The sequence below is a fragment of the Hylobates moloch genome, unplaced genomic scaffold (genome assembly GCF_009828535.3).
Source record: "Hylobates moloch isolate HMO894 unplaced genomic scaffold, HMol_V3 SCAFFOLD_1, whole genome shotgun sequence".
Classification (NCBI taxonomy): domain Eukaryota; kingdom Metazoa; phylum Chordata; class Mammalia; order Primates; family Hylobatidae; genus Hylobates; species Hylobates moloch.
This window is the reverse complement of record NW_026652276.1, coordinates 124,578,851-124,602,391: the sequence shown is the minus strand read 5'-3', so window position 1 is coordinate 124,602,391 and position 23,541 is coordinate 124,578,851. Positions and strand designations below refer to the sequence as shown.

General features: G+C 46.9%; 1 protein-coding gene across 7 annotated transcripts in view; it reads left to right on the top strand.

Annotated features, from left to right (window-relative positions):
* Nucleotides 1-23,541, top strand: part of OGDH (oxoglutarate dehydrogenase) — a 486,510-nt gene that overhangs the window by 396,732 nt on the left and 66,237 nt on the right. For all 7 annotated transcript variants that reach the window (XM_058445180.1, XM_032758168.2, XM_032758169.2 and 4 more), the window contains 2 exons: nucleotides 787-1,035; nucleotides 22,298-22,489. In XM_058445180.1, coding sequence (XP_058301163.1) covers nucleotides 814-1,035; nucleotides 22,298-22,489 — 414 coding nt within the window. In that variant the 5' untranslated portion in view covers nucleotides 787-813. The remainder of the gene's footprint in view (nucleotides 1-786; nucleotides 1,036-22,297; nucleotides 22,490-23,541) is intronic.

Genomic DNA, 23,541 nt, shown 5'->3' with positions numbered 1-23,541 from the left:
TGTTGCCTTTCTTCTAATTGTTTTTTATATATATAATATGTAAATTGAAAGAACATCGTATGTTTATCATCTTAACCCTTAAACTAGGTTTATTTATTTATTTATTTATTTTTTTTTTGAGACGGAGTCTCACTCTGTTGCTAGGCTGGAGTGCAGTGGTGCAATCTCGGCTCACTGCAGCCTCCACCTACCAGGTTCAAGCAATTCTCCTGCCTCAGCCTCCTGAGTAGCTGGGTCTACAGGCGTGTGCCACCACACCCAGCTAATTTTTGTATTTTTAGTAGAGATGTGGTTTCACCACGTTGGCCAGGATGGTCTCGATCTCCTGACCTCGTGATCCACCCGCCTCGACCTCCCAAAATGCTGAGATTACAGGTGTGAGCCACCGTGTCTGGCCTAGATTTAAATTTTTAAGTGAAGATGGTAATATCTGCAACTGTGCAGTAACCTTCCTTGGGCTCACACAGGCATCCTGTGTTAGTAGGTGCAAGAGTGTATGTCAGTTTCACACAGTCACAGCTCTGTTGTGCTCTCAGGCACGTGAACTGGTAGCACTGAGCAGGTAGCACTCTTATGAATGCATTTATAGGCCAAGGTCTTTCTCCTCAATAATTAGAGTTGAACATGTTTTGTTTTTGTTTTTGTTTTTCTAGTAGCTTTTAAAAAAAAAATTATCCTTTCTCTAGAGCATCAGGATCTAGTAGCCTTGTCTCCTAAATACTCATTTTTAAAACCTTTCTTTCTTGTTTTTTTTTTTTTTTTTTTTTTTTTTTTTTTTTTGTACAGGCAGTTGTGAAAAACTTCAGGACAAAAATGTTTCATTTAAGGACTTGTGCTGCTAAGTTGAGGCCATTGACGGCTTCCCAGACTGTTAAGACATTTTCACAAAACAGACCAGCAGCAGCTAGGACATTTCAACAGATTCGGTGCTATTCTGCACCCGTTGCTGCTGAGCCCTTTCTCAGTGGGACTAGTTCAAACTATGTGGAGGAGATGTACTGTGCTTGGCTGGAAAACCCCAAAAGTGTACATAAGGTAAGGCTCGCAGGGCTGTGGGTCTGCCTCGTGTTGGTGTGTTGGCCTGTTCCTGACTGGTCACCAGGTAAGTGTGTGCGTCCTGAGGAGTCAGCGGGCAGGCAGGCAGCTGGAGCGCCGTACCAACCACCATATCTGTATCAGACCCAGCATAGCCCCAGCAGAAGCCATCGTCCCTGGATTGGCGTCCAGCAGTAGACACTGTGCTTAACTCTGCGAGGATGTGAAGAAGCATTTGTGTGACCCTCCAGCATCTCCGCAAGGGCTGCTTCAGGATGAAGCCTCTGAAGAAAGAAGAAAGAAAGAAAGAAAGTGTGTGGAAAAGAGCAGGACCTCAGGAAGCTCCTCCATTCTAACTGTCTGGAGAGGATACTTTCATTTGTAACATGCCTTAGTCACATCATGTAATTTCTGTATGAATGGCCTTTTAGCTCATTATGTTCCTATTTGTTTCCTGTTTGTTTCTAACTTCTCTGTATTACATATAAGGGCATTTTCTAAGCTTTTCACCACATGATTGCTGATGTAAGTCATGTCTTGTTTTTTTGTTTTTGTTTGTTTTGTTTTGTTTTTGAGACAGAGTCCCGCTGTTGTCCAGGCTGGAGTGCAGTGGCGGGATCTCGGCTTGCTGCAACCTCCGCCTCCTGGGTTCAAGTGATTCTTATGCCTCAGCCTCCCGAGTAGCTGGGACTACAGGCGCACATCACCACGCCTGACTAGTTTTTGTATTTTTAGTAGAGATGGGATTTTACTTTGTTGGCCAGGCTGGTCTCGAACCCCTGGCCTCAAGTGATCCACCCACCTTGGCCTCCCAAAGTGCTGGCATTACAGGCATGATCCACCACGCCTGGCCATGTCATGCCTTGTGACAGAATTCCTTTATTCTATTTTGAGCCAATAAGTATTTATAGGTTTTGATAACCATTCCTTGATTTTCAGGGAAAGCAGCCAGCCTCCTGAAGGAATTGGGAAGGCAGTGTAGTATAGTAATAAGAGGGTAGGTCCCAGCATTTCTAAGCTCCTGTGCCTCATCTGTAGGTGGTTGGGAGAATGAAAGGAGGTAACATGAGCAAGGCACTCAGCTCGGAGGCAGTGCCTAGCCAACATTGCTTATCTTCACTGTGAATTTGGCTTTTTTCCTACTCTTGAATCTTGGGGGCTTATCACCAAAAGGTAGTCTGCTTCCACTGGGCTCCTGTAAACAAGCTTTCCCTTTAAGTATTAGTGACACTTAATGAATTTTTTTTTTTTAATTTAGCCAGGTGTGATGGCACATGCCTGCAGTTCTAGCTACTCCACAGGCTGAGGTGGGAGGATTGCTGCAGCCCAGGAATTCGAGGTTACAGTGCGCTATGATGGTGCCACTGCACTCCATCCTGGTCAACAGAGGGAGACCCTGTCTCTAAAATTTAAAAAAAAGGTGGGGGGCGGGTATATTCCCATGACTGCTGGGCCACCAGGTCCCATTTTTTCAGGAATGCCACTTTGTCTCAGCCTTATTGCCCAGATCTAGCCCAGTCCTTCCCCGTTTCCATGGCAACCTGGGAGCAGCATTGCTTACTAGGCAAGGTGAGACCTGGTTTTCTGTAAGAAATCTGTAGTTTATTTCCCTAGTCTGTAAACAAATTGCCCAGAAGAAGTGCTCTGTGAAACTGGCCCCTGCTTTTGATGTCATGGATGTTACTGAAGACTGTGGTTGCAGATTGTGGCAGATTTCACACACACACACACACACACACACACACACACACACACACACACGACTACAGCTACAGATTATATCTAGAATAAAACTGAGCCCTGAGGTTTCAGAATCAAGGACTATTATGTGCCCAGGCCTATTCTTTTGCCTTCCTTTTCTCAAACATAACCTTTTCTTGGAACCAGCCAAGTTGTTTTCAGTGATGTTAGGATTTGGAGTCAGTAGCTCCTAAATGACAGTGCCTAGTGTCTGAAAGGTGAAGGGCACCTGGCTGAGACTGCATGTCCTTGTGAAGGTTTGGTCCTCAGTGATTCGTGGGTAAAAGGTGCACTCTGTGAGCGGTGTGGCCACAGTGCTGTGGACACTGGGCCTGCTGCCATCATAGCTGCTCCTGCTGGAAGCTTTTGAAGATGGTTTTTGTGGGGGCATGCTGGCTTTATGTCTTTATGCCTGTTTCTGTTGCTGGGAGTCTCCAGGGGGCACAGTGTGGGAATCACATGCATGCTCTGCCCATCCCTGCTTGTAGAGGGGAGGGGACAGGGTGGTTAAATCAGTGGGCGTGCCCTCCAGCAAACCCGGTTGTCATCCAGCAGGGACTTCATCACTCCTCTGCCATCCCAGACGGCAAGGTGGGTCCTCTTTAAGTTGAATTAGGCCCTGTATGTGGTATGTGCATGTTTTTTGTTTGTTTGTTTGTTTGTTTTGTTTTGTTTTGTTTTTGAGATGGAGTCTCACTCTGTCGCTCAGACTGGAGTGCAGTGGCACGATCTTGGCTCACTGCAACCTCCGCCTCCCAGGCTCAAGCGATTCTCCTGCCTCAGCCTCCTGAGTAGCTGGGATTACAGGCCTGTGCCACCATGCCCGGCTAATTTTTGTATTTTTAATAGAGACAGGGTTCCACCATGTTAGTCGGGCTGGTCTTGAACTCCTGGCCTTATGATCTGCCCGCCTTGGCCTCCCAAAGTGGTGGGATTACAGGCGTGAGCCACCGCACCTGGCTGTGTGCATGTTTTTCAAGGGAGATAATCCATAACTTCTGTCCAATTTTCAAAGCATCTGTCACTCATGAAAGTTTAGGATCCATAGCCTTAGAGCTATTTAACTTTGTGTGTGCTCTTATTTTAGAACACATAGTTTAAGTAGAGATAATAATAGTTTTTTTTGTTTTGTTTTTTGTTTTTTGTTTTTTGTTTTTTTTTTTGAGACAGAGTCTTGCTCTGTCGCCCAGGCTGGAGTGCAGTGGCGCAATCCCGGCTCACTGCAAGCTCCGCCTCCCGGGTTCACGCCATTCTCCTGCCTCAGCCTCTCTGAGTAGCTGGGACTACAGGCGCCCGCCACCACTCCCGGCTAATTTTTTGTATTTTTAGTAGAGACGGGGTTTCACCATGGTCTCGATCTCCTGACCTCGTGATCCGCCCGCCTCAGCCTCCCAAAGTGCTGGGATTATAAGCGTGAGCCACCGCGCCCAATAATAGTTTAAATAGAGATAATAAAATTAGAAGTGCTGTAGGATTTAGATAGATCATCTATCTCTTCTTCTGTTTAAACATCAGAAATGTCCTGAGGTCGGATTCTGTACTTATTTTCAGAGCGCTTACAGGGGGCTGCAAGGACTAAACTCATACAGCAGAAAAGGAACAAACTCAACATCTTCCTCTCCTGCCCTTTGGCACTACTTTCCCATTGTTGTTTTTATTTTTTTTTATTTTTTTATTTTTTTGAGACAGAGTCTCTGCTGCCCTTTGGCACTACTTTCCCATTGTTTTTATTTTTATTTATTTATTTTTATTTTTTTGAGACAGAGTCTCACTCTGTTGCTCAGTGCAGTGAGGTGATCTTGGCTCACTGCAACCTCCACCTCCTGGTTCAAGTGATTCTCATGCCTCAGCCTCCCGAGTAGCCAGGATTACAGATACACGCCACCACGCCCGGCTAATTTTTGTATTTTTAGTAGAGATGGGGTTTCACTATGTTGGCCAGGCTGGTCTCAAACTCCTGACCTCAATCAGTCTGCCCACCTCAGCCTCCCAAAGTGCTGGGATTATAGGCGTGAGCCACTGCACCCAGCCCCATTATTTTTAAATCTGTGTTTTATAGTGTTTCCAGGCATACATAACAGTAGAGAGAAGAGTAGATAATAAACCTAATGAGGAGACTGGTCACGCAGCTTCAACAGCTGTCTTAAAAATCTATTCCCTACCCCAGTGACTTTTTTATTTGTTGGTTTGTTTGGGGTTTGAGGAGTAGACACTAAAGTATTTTAAGGCAAATTCCAGACTTGTGTCATTTCTGGCATAAATGCATCAGTGTAACTAACTGATAAGTAATTGTTTTCATAACCACACCCAATAAAATTAACAGGCTAATTCTCTAATAGAATTTTTTCTCAGTCCATGTTTAAATATTTACTCTTCTCTTAAAGCTGCCCTTTTACATTTTGTTTTGTTTTTTTAATTTTTATTTTACGTTTTTTTACATTTGGTTTTACACTTTATAATTGGTTGTTGTATTCCTTATTTTTAATTTTATTTGTTTTTTAATTAAAAACTTTTTAAAATATAAGTAGAAGCCATGCCTGTAATCCTGATACTTTGGGAGGCTGAGGCAGGAGGATTACTTGAGTCCAGGAGTTTGGGACCAGCCTGGACAAGGTGAGACCTTGTCTCTATTAAAAATAAAATAGAAAGCTTTTTAAAAAAATAAAAAAATGTAAATAGAGACGGAGTCTCTTTATGTTGTCCAGACTGGTGTTGAACTCCTGGGCTCAAGCAGTCCTCCCACCTTGGCCTCCCAAAGTGCTGGGATTACAGACGTGAGCCACCACACCCAGCCTCTTAAAAAAAACTTTTATTCTTAAAATGCTTAACTGATGTGAAAATGATATTTGTGGTAAAATACTTTAGCAAATCAGAGCTGCAAGTACCTTTTTTACCCTAAGCCCGCTCCCCAGAGCAGAATCCGGTTAACTAGCTGACCTGAGTCTGTCTCTGTGGTGGGCCCATCTGCCATCTCCCTTTTGTTCCTACCTTTGGTCCTGTCCTAGACTTTCGTCTCTGTTCTAGTCTGGCATTTGTGCTCCTCACTGACCCGTCTTAAGAGCCTTCATCGGTGGCCTGGGCTGTCAGCATATGAAGCCCTCGTCATTAGGGTCTCAGCATATTTGAGGTCACATCAAATGGTGACATCTTACTTTTATTTATGTCTTTAAGACACAGAGCTAAGTTATCCTTGTTAATGTTTAAGACAAACAGGTAATTGAGAACTGCTACGCCCCCACGAGTCTGGGTGTTGGTCTCATTTTGTTTTGTAGGGACAGGTGCCCACCTACAGCTGTAGCACGGTGTTGAGTTCCTTGCGATGCATCTGCCAGGTTCTGGCCCTGCTGAGGAAGAGCCAGGATTAGGTCCTGAGGGAGTGGAAGGAGCTGGGGCCTGTTGTTCTTCTCCCAGCAGTGCCTTCAGCAGCTGCTTTGAGGGTGCCGTCATTGGCCCTGCTTTTCTTCTAGGCCCTTCTGGCCATTTGGCTTTCTCACAGCTTGCTTTGTACCTCAGGGCTCTTCCTCTGCCCTGTGCCTTCCTCTGCCCTGCCCACCTCCCTAAAGCCTGCCTCCCTGTTCTTGTTAACTGATGCCCATTTCTTTTCTTTTCTTTTTTTTTTTTTTTGAGACGAGTCTCGCTCTGTCACCCAGTCTGGAGTGCAGTGGCGCAATCTCGGCTCACTGCAACCTCCGCTTCCTGGGTTCAAGCAATTCTCGTACCTCAGTCTCCCAGCTAGCTGGGATTACAGATGTGTGCCATCACGCCTGGCTAATTTTTGTATTTTTAGTAAAGACGGGGTTTCACCATGTTGGCCAGGCTGGTCTTGAACTCCCGACCTCAGGTGATCCGCCCACCTTGGCTTCCCAAAGTGCTGTGATTGTGGGCGTGAGCCATCATGCCCGGCCTGATGCCTGTTTCTTGATGGTTTTTTCTTCTTGTACTTTTCACGTGTCAGCTCCTAAAGTGTGTACATGTGGTCGCTGCAGGAGGGAGGGGCTCTATGCATTCAGATTACAGGTGCAGGCTGTTGGCCCACTGCTAAGTCTGGCATCGCTGCTCATCTGTCGACACCGTTCTGCTTCCTCCTTTCATGCTTATGAAACACAGTACTGGTATTTTTTCTATGAGTGAAACTAAGTGGAGGAAAAGCACAGATACACACACTGTCCCATTATGGGGTGTTATGGGCCTTTTCACTCTGCAGTGTTGAAACTGCCTTGGCCTCACTTTGAAAAATAGGACTATGGTACCCATGGTTCTGTCCTGGCCTGAGGCTCCTCCCATGGCAGGAGCCCTGCTCCAAGTTACTCTCCTAGCCGCTGCATGTGCGGTGAAGGGGCTTCCCGCAGTGGGTATGTGGAAGTCTGATGTGCTTATAAGGAGATCTGACATGTTCACGTGACAAGGAACAGCTGTGTTGAAAAATCTGCAGAACACTTTGGTGCCACTCAAGTTATTTATTTCTGGGAATAATTCACAAGGCATTTTAGGCAATGCCAGTTGGGTGGTTGGAATACATTTTGAGTATTTTAATCTTTTATGTAATTGGTTTATGAATGACTTATCAGAAATACATGTAGTCATTCCTCGGTATCTGTGGGGGATTGGTTCCAGGGCACACTGAGGATACTAATATCCAAGGATGCTCATATCCCTTGTATAAAATGAAATACAAACTATGCACATTCTCCCATATACTTTAAATCATCTCTAGATTACTTGTAATACCTAATACAAGGTATGCTATGCAGATAGTTGTTATACTTCGTTGTTTGTGGCAGCAGTCCCCAACTCCTTTGGCACCAGGGACCAGTTTCATGGAAGACAATTTTTCCATGGACTGAGGGATCAGGGGAGGATGGCTTTGCAGTGAAACTGTTCCACCTCACATCATCAGGCATTAGTTAGATTCTCATAAGTAGTGAACCTAGATCCCTTGCATGCACAGCTCACAATCCGGTTGGCTCTCCCATGAGAATCTAGTGCCCCCACTGATGTGACAGGAGGCGGAGCTCAGGTGGTAATGCTCACTTGACGCTCACTTCTTGCTGTGCAACCCAGTTCCAAACAGGCCACTGAACAGTACCGGTCTGTGGCCCCGGGGGTTGGGGATCCCTGGTTTAGAGAATAATAACAGGAAAAAAAAGTGTACATGTTCAGTACAGGCAGTTTTTTTCCAACTATTTTCAATCCACGTTTGGTTGAATCCATGGATGCAGAACCCACAGATACGGAGGGCTGACTGTATACATAAACTGCATGGTCTACGTAAATGGGATTTCAGCGATGAGCTTTGAAGTTACCCCTTGATGATTTTTTGTTTTTGAAGATTCAGGAGGTACATGTGTGGGTTTGTAACATGGGTACGTTAAGTAATGGTGGGAATTGGGCTTCTAGTGTACCCATCACCCAGATAATGAACATTGTACCCAATAGGTAATTTTTCAACCCTCACTCTCCTCCCACCCTCCCCCCGCCACTTGATAATCTTTAACTTCACGTGTTAAGAGCAATCTCAGCACTTGTGGCTTTTTGTGTTAAATCAGCTAAACTGACTGAGTGCGCCTTCTCCAACTTTAGCACAGTATTTCACTTTTAAGCAGTTTGCATTTATGGTTTATTTAGGGTGATAAAATTATAACTTCTTTGAAACAACAGGAAACATGAAGCAACACCCTCACTTGTATGGTAGTTTGCAGCTCATGACAGCTGTGTTCGAAGCCTGTGCTGAGTGGCGGCTGCAAGAGGAAAAGCAGTCTTGCCCTGTCATCCTAGCAGGATGATTAAATAAGTTTAAACAACAGTTAAAATTCTAGCTCTCTCTTCTCTCTCTCCCCCCCCCCCCCGCCCCCTTCCCTCTTTCCTTTCTCCTCTCTCTCTCCCCCCGGCCCCCCCGGCCCTTAAAAAGAAAAATAAATAAATAAAAACATTTAAAATTCTAATAGAACCCACTGAGCTTCTGAAGGGAAGTGCATTATGCTCTGCCGTGAAGGAGCCCAACAGGGGCTCACGGTCACTCAGCAGGATGATGGACGCAGGCTTCAGGGCCAGGAGCCAGACGCAGCAAGAAAAGACCAAAGATTTGGGTTATGAAGTAAATGGAGAGGTTCCAAGATCAAACCAAGAGGTGTTTGTTGATTTTGTTATGTGCTGTGGGAGCATGGACCCCTCAGCAGGTAGAAGGAGAGCAAGTTTGAGGATGTGGTGCAGGAGGAGTTGGGATCCCCAAGAGCAGGAGGGACTGAGGCCAGGACAACAGGCGTACAAGATCACTGAGGCTGGTGGGAGGAGAGAGGCTTACTCTAAATGAGGATCACTGCATCTTTTGGAGCTTTTCTTTTTGAGACAGGGTCTCCATTACCTGTACTGGAATGCAGTGGCACCATGATAGTAGCTCAAACTTTTGGGCTCAAGTGATCCTCTCCCCCGCCACTCCCCCACGCCTCAGCTTCCTGAGTAGCTGGGAGTACAGGTGCACACCACCATGCCTGACTAATATTTTACATTTTCTGTAGAGACAGGGTCTTGTTTTTTTTGCCAAGGCTGGTCTCAAACTCCTGGCTTCAAGCCGTCCTCCTGCCTCGCCTCCTAAAGTGGTGGGATTACAGGCGTGAGCCATGTGCCTGGTGGATGTTTTTTGTTGTTGTTTTTTTGAGATGGACTCCCGCTCTGTCACCCAGGCTAGAGTGCAATGGCACAATCTCGGCTCACTGCAACCTCCGCCTCCCCAGGTTCAAGTGATTTTCCTGCCTCAGTCTCCCAAGTAGCTAGGACCACAGGCACGTGCCCCCACGCCTGGCTAATTTTTTGTATTTTTAGTAGAGATGGGGTTTCGCCATGTTAGCCAGGATGGTCTTAATCTCCTGACCTCATGATCCGCCTGGTGGATGTTTTTAATGATGATCCTTTTGTACTGTACTTTAAGAAAAAAAATTTTGTTTAATGTCAGAAATTACAGGAAAGGAGAGAGAGATCAAAAATACCTTAACTGGGCCGGGCCCAGTGGCTCACGCGTGTAATCCCACCTGGGAGGCCGAGGCGGGCAGATCACGAGGTCAGGAGATCGAGACCATCCTGGCTAACACAGTGAAACCCTGTCTCTACTAAAAATACAAAAAATTAGCCGGGCATGGTGGTGCACCCCTGTAGTCCCAGCTACTAGGGAACCTGAGGCAGGAGAATGGCATGAACCTGGGAGGCGGAGCTTATAGTGAGCGAGGATTGAGCCACTGCACTCCAGCCTGGGCAACAGAGCGAGACTCCATGTCAAAAAAAAAAACCTCAATGGGAAAGTAGACTCCAAGAGTGAAAAGGAGCAAATTGTTCCAATGAGTTCCATTCTGTAGCACAGGTGGCCACAGGTGCTTGCCTTTGAGGAAATGAAACAGCCATGTTTTGTAAGTCAGAGGCAGCTCAGCTTCCCCGAACAGTCTGAAGCTGGGTGGCAGTGAGAAATTAGTAAAAGGTTAGTGCCAGATTTTTAGATGAAGTCATCATGTTATTAAAAAATAGTCTGTTTAGTCTCTAGGTTACTGTTCTCTGGCTCCCCTCCCCATCCAAGACTCCCTTGGAGGGAGTTTTGAGGGCTTTGAGGGCTTTAGGATTCTCATATCTCTACACGTCCATGATTGGATCGTGAGGTGAGAAGATAGCCTTTAGAACCCTCTTTTTGAGTGGTCAGTCACGTGGTATTCGGTCTGAAACCCTGTAGCAGATGCTTTGTGTAGTTGGGCTGGGGTTCCCCCCAAATAGGGTTGCATAATTATTGAGGACAGATGAGACCTCAACCAGACGACCACAGGTGACCCCAGACTGTGGATCTTCCTCACCTCCCTTGAGAGTTGCAATTCTGAGAGCTGATAAAATGTGCCATTGTGTGCAGATCTGGGTAGTTTGAAGCGTTCTCATTTCCTGAGGGATGTCAGAAAGACTGTGTGAGAAAGTGGTCACAGCATCTTGGATGTCTTTTCATGCAGTAAAAAGTCTGGTTTCCATGAATGTTTGTATAACAAACCACCTCAAAACTTGGCACCAGTGTAGCATGTCTCATGACTCTGTGGGTTGGCTAGGTTTCCCCACTCCTCCCACTGCCAGCTCCCTTGGAGCTGAGGCTCACACCAGGCTAGAAGCCATGAAGGCCTCTGATGTGTCTGGCAGTTTGTGCTGGCTGTTCACTGGGCCCTGCCATCCTCCAGTAGGCTGGAGCGATTCCTGCACAAAGTCCCAGAGTAGCTCAAGACAGGGAAAGGAAAGGCTGTGGGGCCGTTGAGGCCTAGGTCCAGACCATACACTGCTACTCCCCACCCCATTACCTTGGTTAGAGCAAGTCACAGACAACCCTTAGGGACATCGTTTGGGGAGAGGAAAAGGCATGGCCACTGGACAGCCCTCCACAGCCCTTTTCATAATGACCTGATAAAGCAGCCACCTTTAGCCTAGTGCAGAGTCCCAGCAAATATTCTGATATCAGTAGATTCCACAGGGCAGAGCTGAAGCAGCTGTTCTTTGCTAATCTTGGAAGTTTATTGATGTTTTATTTACACACCTGTACAGAGAGAAGATAATAGAGATTGTTTAGAAATATTCTGTCACCTATAATGACTAAGCATTGCTATAATGGAGCGTGTGGTTTCCTTAATTGAAGAATACCTAAATAGAAGCCCATTCTTAACTGGCCTCAGTATGAACAGTTTGTAGTGGCAGGTTACCAGGCCTGGATCGCAGTGCCCTGCCTTGTTTTGCTTCATAGGCAGAATGGTGGTAGGTGGTACTCTGGCCTGGGCAACGTCTGAGCAAGGCCTGCATTGATGGAGGGTCCAGAGTCCAGCTCTACCATCTGCACATTTTCTTTGGAGACTTGTGCTTAGCCCAACCGCAGGAATCATTTGCTGAAGGCTCTGGAGGTGGGCATTCCATCCACAGGTCTCCCCAATAGGGAGTACCCTGTTTGGACATTCAGGGTAGTCACACATAGGGTTTTAAATCTTGTTCTTAGGATATTTTCAGGAAAAGCTCTGGCCCACATGTTTAGGGCCATTTCCTGGGCAGCATTGGAAGGAGTGGTAGAGGTCATGTAGGCCTGTCCTGTCTTGTATGCAGGAAAGGAATGAGTTGTTGGTCTACACTGAGGCCAGGATGGGAGGCCTGCGCCTTACAGCAGTGCTCGCTGAACTCCAGGCTGGCTGGTCACATGGTGCCCAGCAGCTGACTTTTTATCAGCTTGGCTGGATTAGAATGAACTGAAAGAAGAGCCATACGTCGGTGTTCCTTGGTTACGTGGTGCCCTTAGTTCATATTTGTAGCAATTAAAAAGCATTGTCAGTGTCAGAACTTAGTAAGTAAGGTTGTGTGGATAGTGCTGGGCCTCATCAACTTATCAGCTGTGTGACGGCCTTTGAGCCTGGGTGTGGCTCCATGCAGCAAGGAGACCGGAGCCTGCCCCACCCGCGTCCCGGATTATTTAGACAAGGTGGCAGTAATGTGGTGACCAAGGGTAGCTACGTGGGTGGGCTGGGCTTGTTCTGTGGCTGAGGTGGAGTATGGAGGGCAGCTGTAGGAGTGGTGTCTGCAGGGGCTATGGATAGATGAGAGGAAGTGGTCTCGTCAGTCCAGAGCCACCCATAATCATAGAGCTTGGGCTAAGTTGTAACACTCTCCTCATGTTCCTCATCAACTTCTTGAACAAATGCAAGTATATGTGCAAGGACTTTATAAATTTTTTTTTTTTTTTCGAGATGGAGTCTCGCTCTGTCTCCAGGCTGGAGTGCTGTGGCACGATCTCGACCCACTGCAACCTCCGACTCCCTGATTCAAGCTATTCTCCTGCGTCAGCCTCCCGAGTAACTGGGATTACAGGCACGTGCCATCACGCCAAGCTAATTTTTGTATTTTTAGTAGAGATGGGGTTTCACCACGTTGGCCAGGTCGGTCTCAATCTCCTGACCTCGTGATCCGCCCACCTCAGCCTCCCAGAGTGCTGGGATTACAGGCGTGAGCCACTACACCTGGCCGGACTTTATAAATTTTAAAAAGCTGCAAATGCAGGGCCATCATCTTAAATAGCCTGTGTTTGAGACTTTTACAGATAAGAAAACAGGCCAGAGAGCTGAAGCAACTTCCCGAATCCTCTTGCATTTCATGGGAGGCAGACCTAGGACCTGGGGACCCAAGAGGTGGCCACAGTCAGTCCTGCTGGTCTGTGAGTGGGCACTGGGGGGCTGTAGAGCACCATCCTGCATGACAATGGGTGTCAGCTACTGCTGGGGGAAGGGATGTCAGATGGTGTATTTGCCACCCTCAGAAATAGGAAGCCCTACCTATTGGAAACCTCACAACCAAGGACTTGCAGGGAGCTTGGCCCTCAAGACTCCCAACTGCTGACTCAGGAAGGCACACAAGCTCCCTGCCTGCGAACCACCCCTCCCTCTGATGCCATTTGGTGGCAAAAGTCAGCCACTACCCTGGTCAGGTGCTTGTTCCTCTTGGGGGTGGTTAATGGTTTTCTCCTTTATCTCCCATATTCTTTTTCACTCACCTGCAGCCTGGTCCCAGCTCACCTGCCCAGCCTGGTTTCTTAACCATCTGTACATCTTAACCAACTGCTGCCTGTAGCTGCTGATACGTGGGAACAGACAAGTGCTCCTTGGTTAGGAGAGTGGCACCTGCTAAGGTCAGCACCTCTGCTGCAGTGAGGGGCAGCCCTGGACTCAGACTCTCCCAGGGTGGAACCCCATACCTGTCAGGCTGTTCCCCCAGAAGGGAGGCTGAATACCATCTGAATTTAATTCAGTAAAGGTTAGGTGAGCAGCTGCCATGTGCAGAGAGCACTGAGGTGTTTCCAGCCTTTCAAGGGCTTCCTTTCAAGAAAGAGCACTGGTCACTGTGAGGAAAGTGCATTGTGGTTACATAGAATTCTGAGTTTGTGGGAGCTTGGGGAGCAGTGACTTTTGACTTGGAAAGCAGAGCTTCATTTATTACAGCTAAGTGCTTTTAGTTACCTAAAATTTAAAATAGGAGGTCTGGTTTCACTTCATCCAGAATGTAAAAATTATTTACCGCCGAAATCTGTCATGGTTAAGTCATCTCAGCAACAAGTTGATGATCTTAAACCCACTCATGGGAAGGTGGCGGTGAGTAGGGTGGGGGGCACACAAGCTCCCTGCCTGCGAACCACCCCTCCCTCTGATGCCATTTGGTGGCAAAAGTCAGCCACTACCCTGGTCAGGTGCTTGTTCCTCTTGGGGGTGGTTAGTGGTTTTCTCCTTTATCTCCCATATTCTTTTTCACTCACCTGCAGCCTGGTCCCAGCTCACCTGCCCAGCCTGGTTTCTTAACCATCTGTACACCCTGCATGTGGCAGTACCATGAGTGTCAGCACATGGTGGACGGGCACTGGCCAGGTGCTCCCGTTGTCTGTTCTCTTTGGCCAAATGTCTTCTCTCTCCTCCTTAGGCTCTGTAGACCTTACCCTGCCTTTAGGGCTCAGACTGTGGGCACCTCCTCAGAGCAGCCTTGCTTTCCTCTCCCATCCCACTTGTCTTAATCTTCGTTTCTCAGCACTTGGATCCATTCTGTGAATTTACACGTTTACTGGTTTTTCTTGTTGAGAGTAAGAAGCTCATTTTAGTCATCTTCTGTTCACAAACCTTACGGTATGCCACATATAGTTAATAGATACTTGTTGAATTGAATGAGAATTATTGGATTTTTAGAAATAATGGTATTCATTGGCTCAGCATGGTGCCTCACGCCTGTAATCCCAGCCCTTTTGGGAGGCTGAGGTGGGTAGATCACCTGAGGTCAGGAGTTTGAGACCAGCCTGGCCACCATGGTGAAATCCCATCTCTACTAAAAATACAAAAATTAACCAGACATGATGGCAGTGCCTGTAATCCCAGCTACTGGGGAGGCTGAGGCAGGAGAATCACTTGAAACCGGGATGGGGGTTGGGGGGTGGTTGCAGTGAGCCAAGATCACGCCACTGCACTCCAGCCTGGGCAATAGAGCCAGACTCTGTCTCAAAAAAAAAAAAAATGGTATTCATTTTTTAACATGGTACATCCTGCACACATCTGACACTCTTAGGAAAATGTTTATGTGTGATAAGAACTTCATCAGAATCCCATAGCACCTTGCAGGGCTCAGAAGTTGGCCTTCCGGGAGTGAGTGCTTTCCCGCACCCCTCCCCTGGCCCAGGACCCCTCACTCCTGTCTCACCTTTTCTGGCAGCTTCCTGCCCCTTGAATGTCATTTACAACCTTGCCCACTCACCTTAACATTTTAACCTTTTTCCCCTTATCAGTGACATTGTCATTGGTGGTCAGAGAATTAACTGTGTGTAACTGTATATTTGAGGCAAAGCAAGGGGACAGATACGTTATTAGTTGTGCAACAGAAGCCAATTAAGAGATTGGAGAGGTGAATAACACTAGTGATGGGTTGCAACTTGGGTGTGGAGCTGGGCACACCCACGTACGTCATTGTGACTCAGAAGTCCATGTCACCGCCCTGAGCCAAGTACTAAAGTAAGGCCCAAATACCACACTTACTTCATAAAGAAACCAAAATCTGACTGCCTCCATTTCTCATGAGTGAAAAACTATTTCTATTATAGGAAACTTTTGTCCTCAGTGTGTTTGATGGTAGCATGCTATTAGATTGTGTATTCTTAAGTCTGATTTTCCCCATTACTGTGCTTTCTCCTTTTCACTTCTGCTTTGTCACTTGGAATGTTTCTAGAAGTAGAAGTCACTGCCCCTGCCTACATCAGACTGCAGTTCCGGGACATCCAGGCAACAGCAAGGGATAATTAGGAATAAATTTGGCTGGAAGAAAGGGAAAATGCAGCTTAGGCAGCTTAAACCAACAGGCTTATTTTTCTCACTCAGTAAGAGAGCTGAGGTTGTCTGACTCAGCTCAGGTTCTCAGTGAGCCATCAGCCACCAGGTGCCACCTTTCAGTGAGTGGGCTTCTGTCCCTTCCAGGTGTTTCTTCATGCTCCATGGGAATTAGATGGGACATGCTTTGACTCTGTCTTCCAGAAGCTTTCTCTTCGTTTCAAAGGGGCTTCCCTTTGCGCTCGCTGGTCAATGACTCAGCCTAGTCTTGACTTATCCCCCAGGATGGGGACAGACAGCAGGGGAGAGATCTCAGGTTGAGATGAGTGTACAGTAAGGGCTGGGAGTATCAGAAGGGGAAACCCTCTCTCAGATAGTGACAAAGCTAAGCGACCATGTGAAGGGAGAGGACAAACATCCCATGGAAAGAAGGGTAGCTGCCAGGCCTGGGGGAAGGAAGGAGCATGGTGCCGAGGCATGGGAGCAAGTGGACAGAGAGGGCTCTGCAGGTCCCCTGGAACCTAAAGCCAGGGGTTATGGAAGGCAGATCCAGATTCAGGTGTTCAGAGGATGAGGCAGAGGTGGGTAGTTTAAGGAGCTAGAGAAGAGGTATCTCCTTGGGGAGTGAAAGATGTTAGAGAGATACAGGGTTGCAGGACAACAGGGAGGTGGAAAGAGAGTGGGGGATGGACTGTGGCAGCTGGGCCCCACCAGGAAGGAAGTGGCCCCATTGGTGACTCATACAGGGAGGGGTGGGGCCAGTGGGTGGCTGGGAGCTCTGATACTTGGGCAGGTCTGGCTTCCTGCTGCCACATCTGTTGGGAGGTGAAGCCTGCAGGCCAAATAATGACCTTCATTTTCAAAGCCTTTTTGAATAAATAAACTTTTTTGAGGTTTAATTTACATACATTAAAATTCACTTGTTTTAAGTGTTTAGTGCAGTAGGTTTTGCCAAATGTGTGCAGTCACTATACTCGATACAAAACATTCTGTCACTCAATTCAAAAACCTTTTAGTATACCTCCAGGTCTTGGTGCAAAGAGGGCTTGCTGTTGTTGGGTGTGCAGGCTCACCCAGTCCTGGAGACAGAATGGGCTCTTTGTCTGAAGGTGGAGCAGGGTGCTCCCCCAGTGGTGTGGGAACTGAGCCGACTGGAGAGTGAAGTGGGATGCATGGTGTAAGATGAATAAGGGAAAGGCTGCAGAAGTTGCATTCCCAGCATTTTCCTTCCCGGGGATTCCCAGCAGCTCAGCAGTACCGGTATGAACCAGTTTTTTTCTGACCGCCTCCAGCATGAGCTGAATTTCCGTCTGTGCAGTTGTCCTCAGCCAATTGAAAATCACCTGGAGTTGTATTCCAAGCACAAAAGAAGGTCAGAGAGAGGAGGCCCGATGATCATGATCGCCCTGTCTCCAGGGCCTAGGCTAGAGGGAGTCCTGCAGCCTTTGTGCTCTCAGGACCAGAGAGTTGACCTTGACCTTGTGACCCCAGGCATCAGTGGGTGGAAATTCCTTTCATTTTATTGTTGAGCCCAGAAGCTCCCAGCTCTCTTTGGCAAGGTTAAGCTAGGGTAAGAGGCACTGTTACTAGAGTGACCAGAGTTCTTTAAGCATTGCTTTGCTATTACTCAGTTAACCTTACTAATACACTGCCTGGTGACTGCTGTGTGTAAATTCTGCCTGAGCCCACATCTCTCCAATGGGAATATGATTGACATTCCAGGTGCTCCAAGTAAGTTAGAAAAGCCCACAGAGAGCCTCAGTAAAAGTTAGCTATACCTATCCTTGCTGCTATTAGTGTTTTTTTTTTTTTTTTTACTGTTTTGTTATTCAAAGCTAATTTTATTGAAAAGAAGTAAACTTGTGATTTTGCTATGACTTTTGACTCTGGATGCAAAAGTGGATGTTGTCTCCTAGGATAAAGGAGGCTGTCTGTACAGCTGGAGAGACTCTTGATCTAAGGTCTTGCTCTTGGGTGACTTTACCCTGTGTTTCTGGACACTTAATAGGTTTTACGAAGTAGAAGAAAGACAGTATGTTTTAGGGGTTTAATAAAGTTTTGGTTGTGCTGTTCTCCAGTACTTACTGGGTTTGAGGGTCATGCCCTATCCATAAACCTGTTGTGGCCCCAGGGAACTAAGTAAGTGTCCACAGCTAGACTTGGGGTGTGGGTCACACGGTGTGAGGGTAGACATTCTAGCACTGGAGCAAGTTTGGGGTAAAGAAATTTTGATTAGGTTTTTTGTGGGTTGTTTTTTTTTTCTTTGAGACGGAGTCTCGCTCTGTCGCCAAGCTGGGGTGCAACGGCATCATCTCAGCTCACTGCAACCTCTGACTCCCTGGTTCAAGCGATTGTCCTGCCTCAGCCTCCCAAGTAGCTGGGATTATAGGCACGCACCACCACGCCCAGCTAATTTTTGTTTTTTTTTTTTTTTTTTTTAGTAGAGACAGAGTTTCACCATGTTAGCCAGGATGGTCTCGATCTCCTAACCCCATGATCCGCCTGCCTCGGCCTCCCAAAGTGCTGGGATTACAAGCGTGAGCCACCAAGCCCAGCAGCCTTTTTCTTTTTTTTTTCCTTTTTTTGGGGGGGAGGGAACAAGGTCTCGCTCTGTCTCCCAGGCTGGAATACAATGGTGCGATCTCAGCCCACTGCAACCTCTGCCTCCCAGGTTCAAGCGATTCTCATGCCCCAGCCTCCCAAGTAGCTGGGACTACTGGCCTGCACCACCACACCCAGCTAATTTTTATATTTTTAGTAGAGACGGGGGTTTCACCATGTTGGCCAGGCTGGTCTCGAACTCTTGACCTCAGGTGACCCGCCCACCTTGGCCTCCCAAAGTGCTGGGATTACAGGCATGAGCCACTGCGCCTGGCCTGATTAGGTTTTATGTGACAGTGGTAGCTTGCTGTTGGTTCTTGCTGTGCAGGGGTGGGATACAGCCAGACTGACTCCTGCCCAGTTTCCTGCTGTATTCAAGGGGTTTCTCCTTTTAGGTCAGGTGCTCAATTATTGGAGGCCTGGGTAGAGGCCAAGAAGTGCAGTCATTGGTCATCCCTGCTTTCACAATGAAGATGGATGTCCAGTGCGTGTGGTCCCCAGTTATCTCTGCTTCTAGAATGTAGGGAGCTCTCAGTCCTGCTGGAAAAGCTCCATGAAGTCAGAAGTACCTGAGGGTGTCCAGTGTGTTTGTGCACAGCCACCTTTTAGATCCCTGTGTCCTTGACAGAACCAGTCATGGACTGAGTGGGAGGCAGCCTTTACTTTGCCTAGGGAGTTAATGCTGAGACATCCTCTGTTTTCTCTCCTAAGAGTAAGTCAGTTTTTTTCTCTGGTGGAAATACTGCCTTTTCTCATGTTGGAGGAGAACCCTGAGTTTTCATGAGAACTGATTTAATGGAGGAAGATGAGAATCTCTTTGGAGATTCCAAACCCTGGGTTTCTTTAGCAAACATTTTGATAGCATCTGTTGAAAAGGAAAGTTTAGGCCCAGCATGGTGGCTCATGCCTATAATCCTAGCACTTTGAGAGGCTGAGACAGGCAGATCACTTGAGCTCAGAAGTTCAAGAACAACCTGGGCAACATGGTGAAACCTCATCTCCACAAAAAATATTTAATAAAAAAAATTAGCCACGCATGATGGTGTGTGCCTGTGGTCCCAGCTACTCAGGAGGCTGAAGCAGGAGAATCACTTGAGCCCCGGAGGTGGGGGCTACATTGAGCCAAGATCGTGCCAGTCTACTCCAACCTGGGCAGCAGAGCCAGACCCTGTCTCAAAAAAAGAAAGAAAAGGAAAGTTTGCAGCCTTTTTTTATGTTCCTGATTGTTGGGTTACATTTGTATAAGATCCTTCTATAATAGGTTTTGTGGGAGGTGCCAGAAGAGAACCCCAAATCTGTCTTCCACATCAGCCAATGCACCAGAAATTAACCAGAAAAGTAAAAACCGTAAAACTTCAAATAGTTTGATTTGTAAAAACATTTTAAAAGCTGGGTGCAGTGGCTTACACATGTAATCCCAGCACTTTGGGAGGCCGAGGCAGTTCAAGACCAGCCTGGCCAACACAGTGAAACCCCGTCTCTACTAAAAATACAAAAATTAGCTGGGCGTGGTGGCAGGCACCTGTAATCCCAGCTACTCGGGAGGCTGAGGCAGGAGAATCGCTTGAACCCAGGAGGCAGAGGTTGCAATGAGCCGAGATTGCACCACTGCACTCCAGCCTGGGCAACAGAGCTAGACGGTCTCAAAAAAAAAAAAAAAAAAATTAAATATAATTCACATAACATAAATGTAATTATTTGGCATGGTCCTGGTGACTCACAACTGGATTCCCATCACTTTGGGAGACTGAGGCAGGAGGATTACTTGAGGCTGGGAGTTTGAGAACAGCCTGGGCAACAGATCAAGACCCTGTTTCTTTTAAAAAAAAAAAAAAAAAAAAAGTCATTTTTAAGTGTACCATTCAGTGGAGTTTTGTTTTTAACAGATGGGATCTTTCTGTATTGCCCAGGCCAGTCTTGAATTCCTAGGCTTAAGTGATCCTCCTGCCTCTGCTTCCCAAGTGGCTGGGACTACAGGCACATGCTACTACACCCAGCTACAGTGGTTTTTAGTATATTCACAATACTGTGCAGTCACATCTCTGGTGGTGGTTTTCTTTAAATTATTTTTTCTGAATACCAAAAAATACATGCTTATTACAGAATGTTCTAAATATTCTACAAAAAAGAAAAAGGGAAGGAAAAAAAAAGTATTCCACAAAACTCCCCTCAAAAACAGATTTCACTGAGAGACCAGACTCCCCTGCATGAGGCAGATGGTCCAGGCCTATGCATTATCATTGTGTCTTTTCTAGTTTGTGTCTAGCAGCAGTATATAGCAGTGCTCTTGGTAGTGGGACCATCTGAGTGACGTATATCTATGCCCTAGCCAGCATTATAAAAGAACCTGTCTGAAAAAAACAGAAGACCTTAAGGACCAGCGTATTGGATTCTGTAGCCATCTCTACCCTCTTGTCTCCAGACTCAGACAGACCCATTTGATATCCACCCATGTCCCAGAGAAGGAGCACATCTGGGTGGCATCTTGTTAGAGGGAGAATGCAAAGATCTCATAAAGTTTTGCCTTGCCTCTCCAAGTTTTTCAAGACAGTCTTACCAGAGTTTATTGATGGAAGAATTTTAGAGGCTGGGAAATGTATTGCAGAAAAGAAAAACAATGTTTCTATTTTTTTTTTTTTAACTGATGTTTTGCCAGGCACGGTGGCTCACGCCTGTAATCCCAACACTTTGGGAGGCCAAGGCGAGTGGATCACTTGAGGTTAAGAGTTTGAGACCAGCCTGGCCAACATGGTAAAACCCCATCTCTACTAAAAATACAAAAATTACAAGCCTGGTGGCGTGCGCCTGTAATCCCAGCTACTCAGGAGGCTGAAGCAGAAGAATCACTTGAACCTGGGAGGTGGAGGTTGCAGTGAGCCAAGATCATGCCACCACACTGCCTGGGCAACAGAGCGAGACTTCATCTCAAAAAAATTAAAATAAAATAAAATAAATAAACTGGTATTTAATTGTGCTTTTCTTTTCTTTTTACAATGAACTTTTGTGAAGTCTTAGTATGTCTGATCTCTTAAATATTTTAAAAACTTGCATCTTTGTATGAGATGAATAAACCATTACAGTTCACAGTATCTCTGCAAATTGTAAATCAAATAATTCAGACATGAAATAGCCAAAAATAGTAGGAATATAAGTAAATTAGTTTATAGTTTTTCTAAGGAAATTCAAACTGATACTAACACCTGACTTTGTGAAGTACTTGTGAAGTATTAGACTGTGTGCTAATGCCTTTAACTAGGGTAGTCTTTACAGCATACCTATGAAGAATGTATATATTTCTCTCCTCATAGATGAGAAAACAGCACAGAAAGGTAAGTCACTAAGAGCCTACCTCTTGGATTTGAATTTTGATCCCTGACACAGAGATCAGATTTGAATTTCCATCTCTGACCCCACACCTTGAGCTCTTAGCTCCTGAGTTTCTCCTGAGGTAGCAATGAGATTATTTCTCTATGGGGGTTAGTGCCTTTCACTATGCCTTTCACTTCCGCTTTGTTTCCAGGGAAGTGAAAGGACATGAGCAAGGTGACCCTGGGCTCTTCACAGGCTGTGCTGAGCCCCTGGGGCCTTGAGGGAGGTGCATGATGGGATGTGAGCATCTGGCATCCCACAGAAAAACTGGTAGAGTTTGCAGACCTATAGACAGGAGGTCAAGAGATCACCAACCAGGTGCTGGGGCCTGGGGAGAAGGCTGACAGTAAGTGTCTCTGTTGACCTACATCCTGAGTCAGTCCCCAGGCCCAGTGTATAGGAGCTGAGGAGAGCTGTTTGGCATTGGGCCTTTGGGGTATGTGTGTTGATGGAAGGCGGCCACAGGGCATCTGTGTTATAGCTGTGGAGGTCAGAAAGTGCATCCCGAAGACAAAAGTTGTGGAAAGCAGGGAGCCTGAACGCTGAGAGAAACCCACCGTTTGGGAACAGACAGAGACCCCGCTGTCCAGGAGGAAGCAGGTTCAGCCAGCCTATGATAGACTTGCCTTGCCTGCAGAGAGCAGTTCTCTGTGGACACAGATGCATCCTGGACTTAGGGGAGCAGTGAGGTAACCCTGTACCTTCTTTGTCTTTAGTCATGGGACATTTTTTTTCGCAACACGAATGCCGGAGCCCCACCGGGCACTGCGTACCAGAGTCCCCTTCCCCTGAGCCGAGGGTCCCTGGCTGCTGTGGCCCATGCACAGTCCCTGGTGGAAGCACAGCCCAACGTGGACAAGCTCGTGGAGGACCACCTGGCAGTGCAGTCGCTCATCAGGGCATATCAGGTAAGGCGGGCGCTTTACCCACACACGAGAAAGGGTGCAGTGTTCCTTAGGTGGTGCCTCATGGGCCCTATTGGCCTTTCTGAGTGTATGTTGTCACTTTACTTATACCACCTCAAATACTAGTTGCTTTCTCCCTGCTTTGGGAGGCTGAAAAACAAATACACAAGAAAAGGAACCAGGCTAGCCCTATTTGAGCAAATCTCCTGGCACCAGTAATGCCTGCCTTATAAAAGGGCTCCTTATTTCTTTTCCCTACTTGGCAAGAAATATTTGTGGGCAGGGAAACCAAGTCAGTACCCGGGCATCAAGGAGAAGTGCTGCCCATCTGCCAGTGAGCAGTGGCTGGGAGGGGTGGTGCTTTTGGATGGTTGATGCCCCCTTCTCAGTTGCTAACAACTGAATACTATAAGAGAAGAAAACCTATAGAGTTTGGGGATATGGAGGCAGGGAGAGGCAGCTGAGGGTACAGCTGAGCATACAGAGAGTGATGAGGGGCAGGGGAACTCTCCGAAAGTATTGCAGTTAGTGGCCAGTCTCATTAGGCAAGTGTTGAGCAGGACAAGGCTTTTCCACCCTGTCCTTTCCCAGAGCACAATAACCTAAGTTTTTCTAGGATGTCCACCTGATATGTGGGGAGAGCCCAGAGTTCAGATCTTAAGACTTCATCTGTGATAGTTCTAAGGATGACAGGTAGAGACAAGTGAGCCTGGTGCTTCCCTTCTGGAAGCTCCCATGGGCATCCAGGACCCTGCCACCTGTTCTTGTGTAATTGCTTTGGTGGCAACAAGGGTACTCATGTCCCTGGGCTGTCTTTTCTCTCATGCTTTGGTTTCTGGTGGCATGGGCCATTTCCTGTGCCAGCAGGGCAGTAGTGCAGGTGTTGTAATGGGGCAACATAGGGGAGGTCCTGGGTGTCTGGCCCTTCATGCCATGGCCTGGCAAGTAAGGCTCTCTCCCTGGGGCAAGTGTATTCTGCCTTAGAAAGGAGATGCATGGAGTTTTGTAAATGCCATATGCTTCAAAGTGCTATCCACATGGATATTTGCATGAGG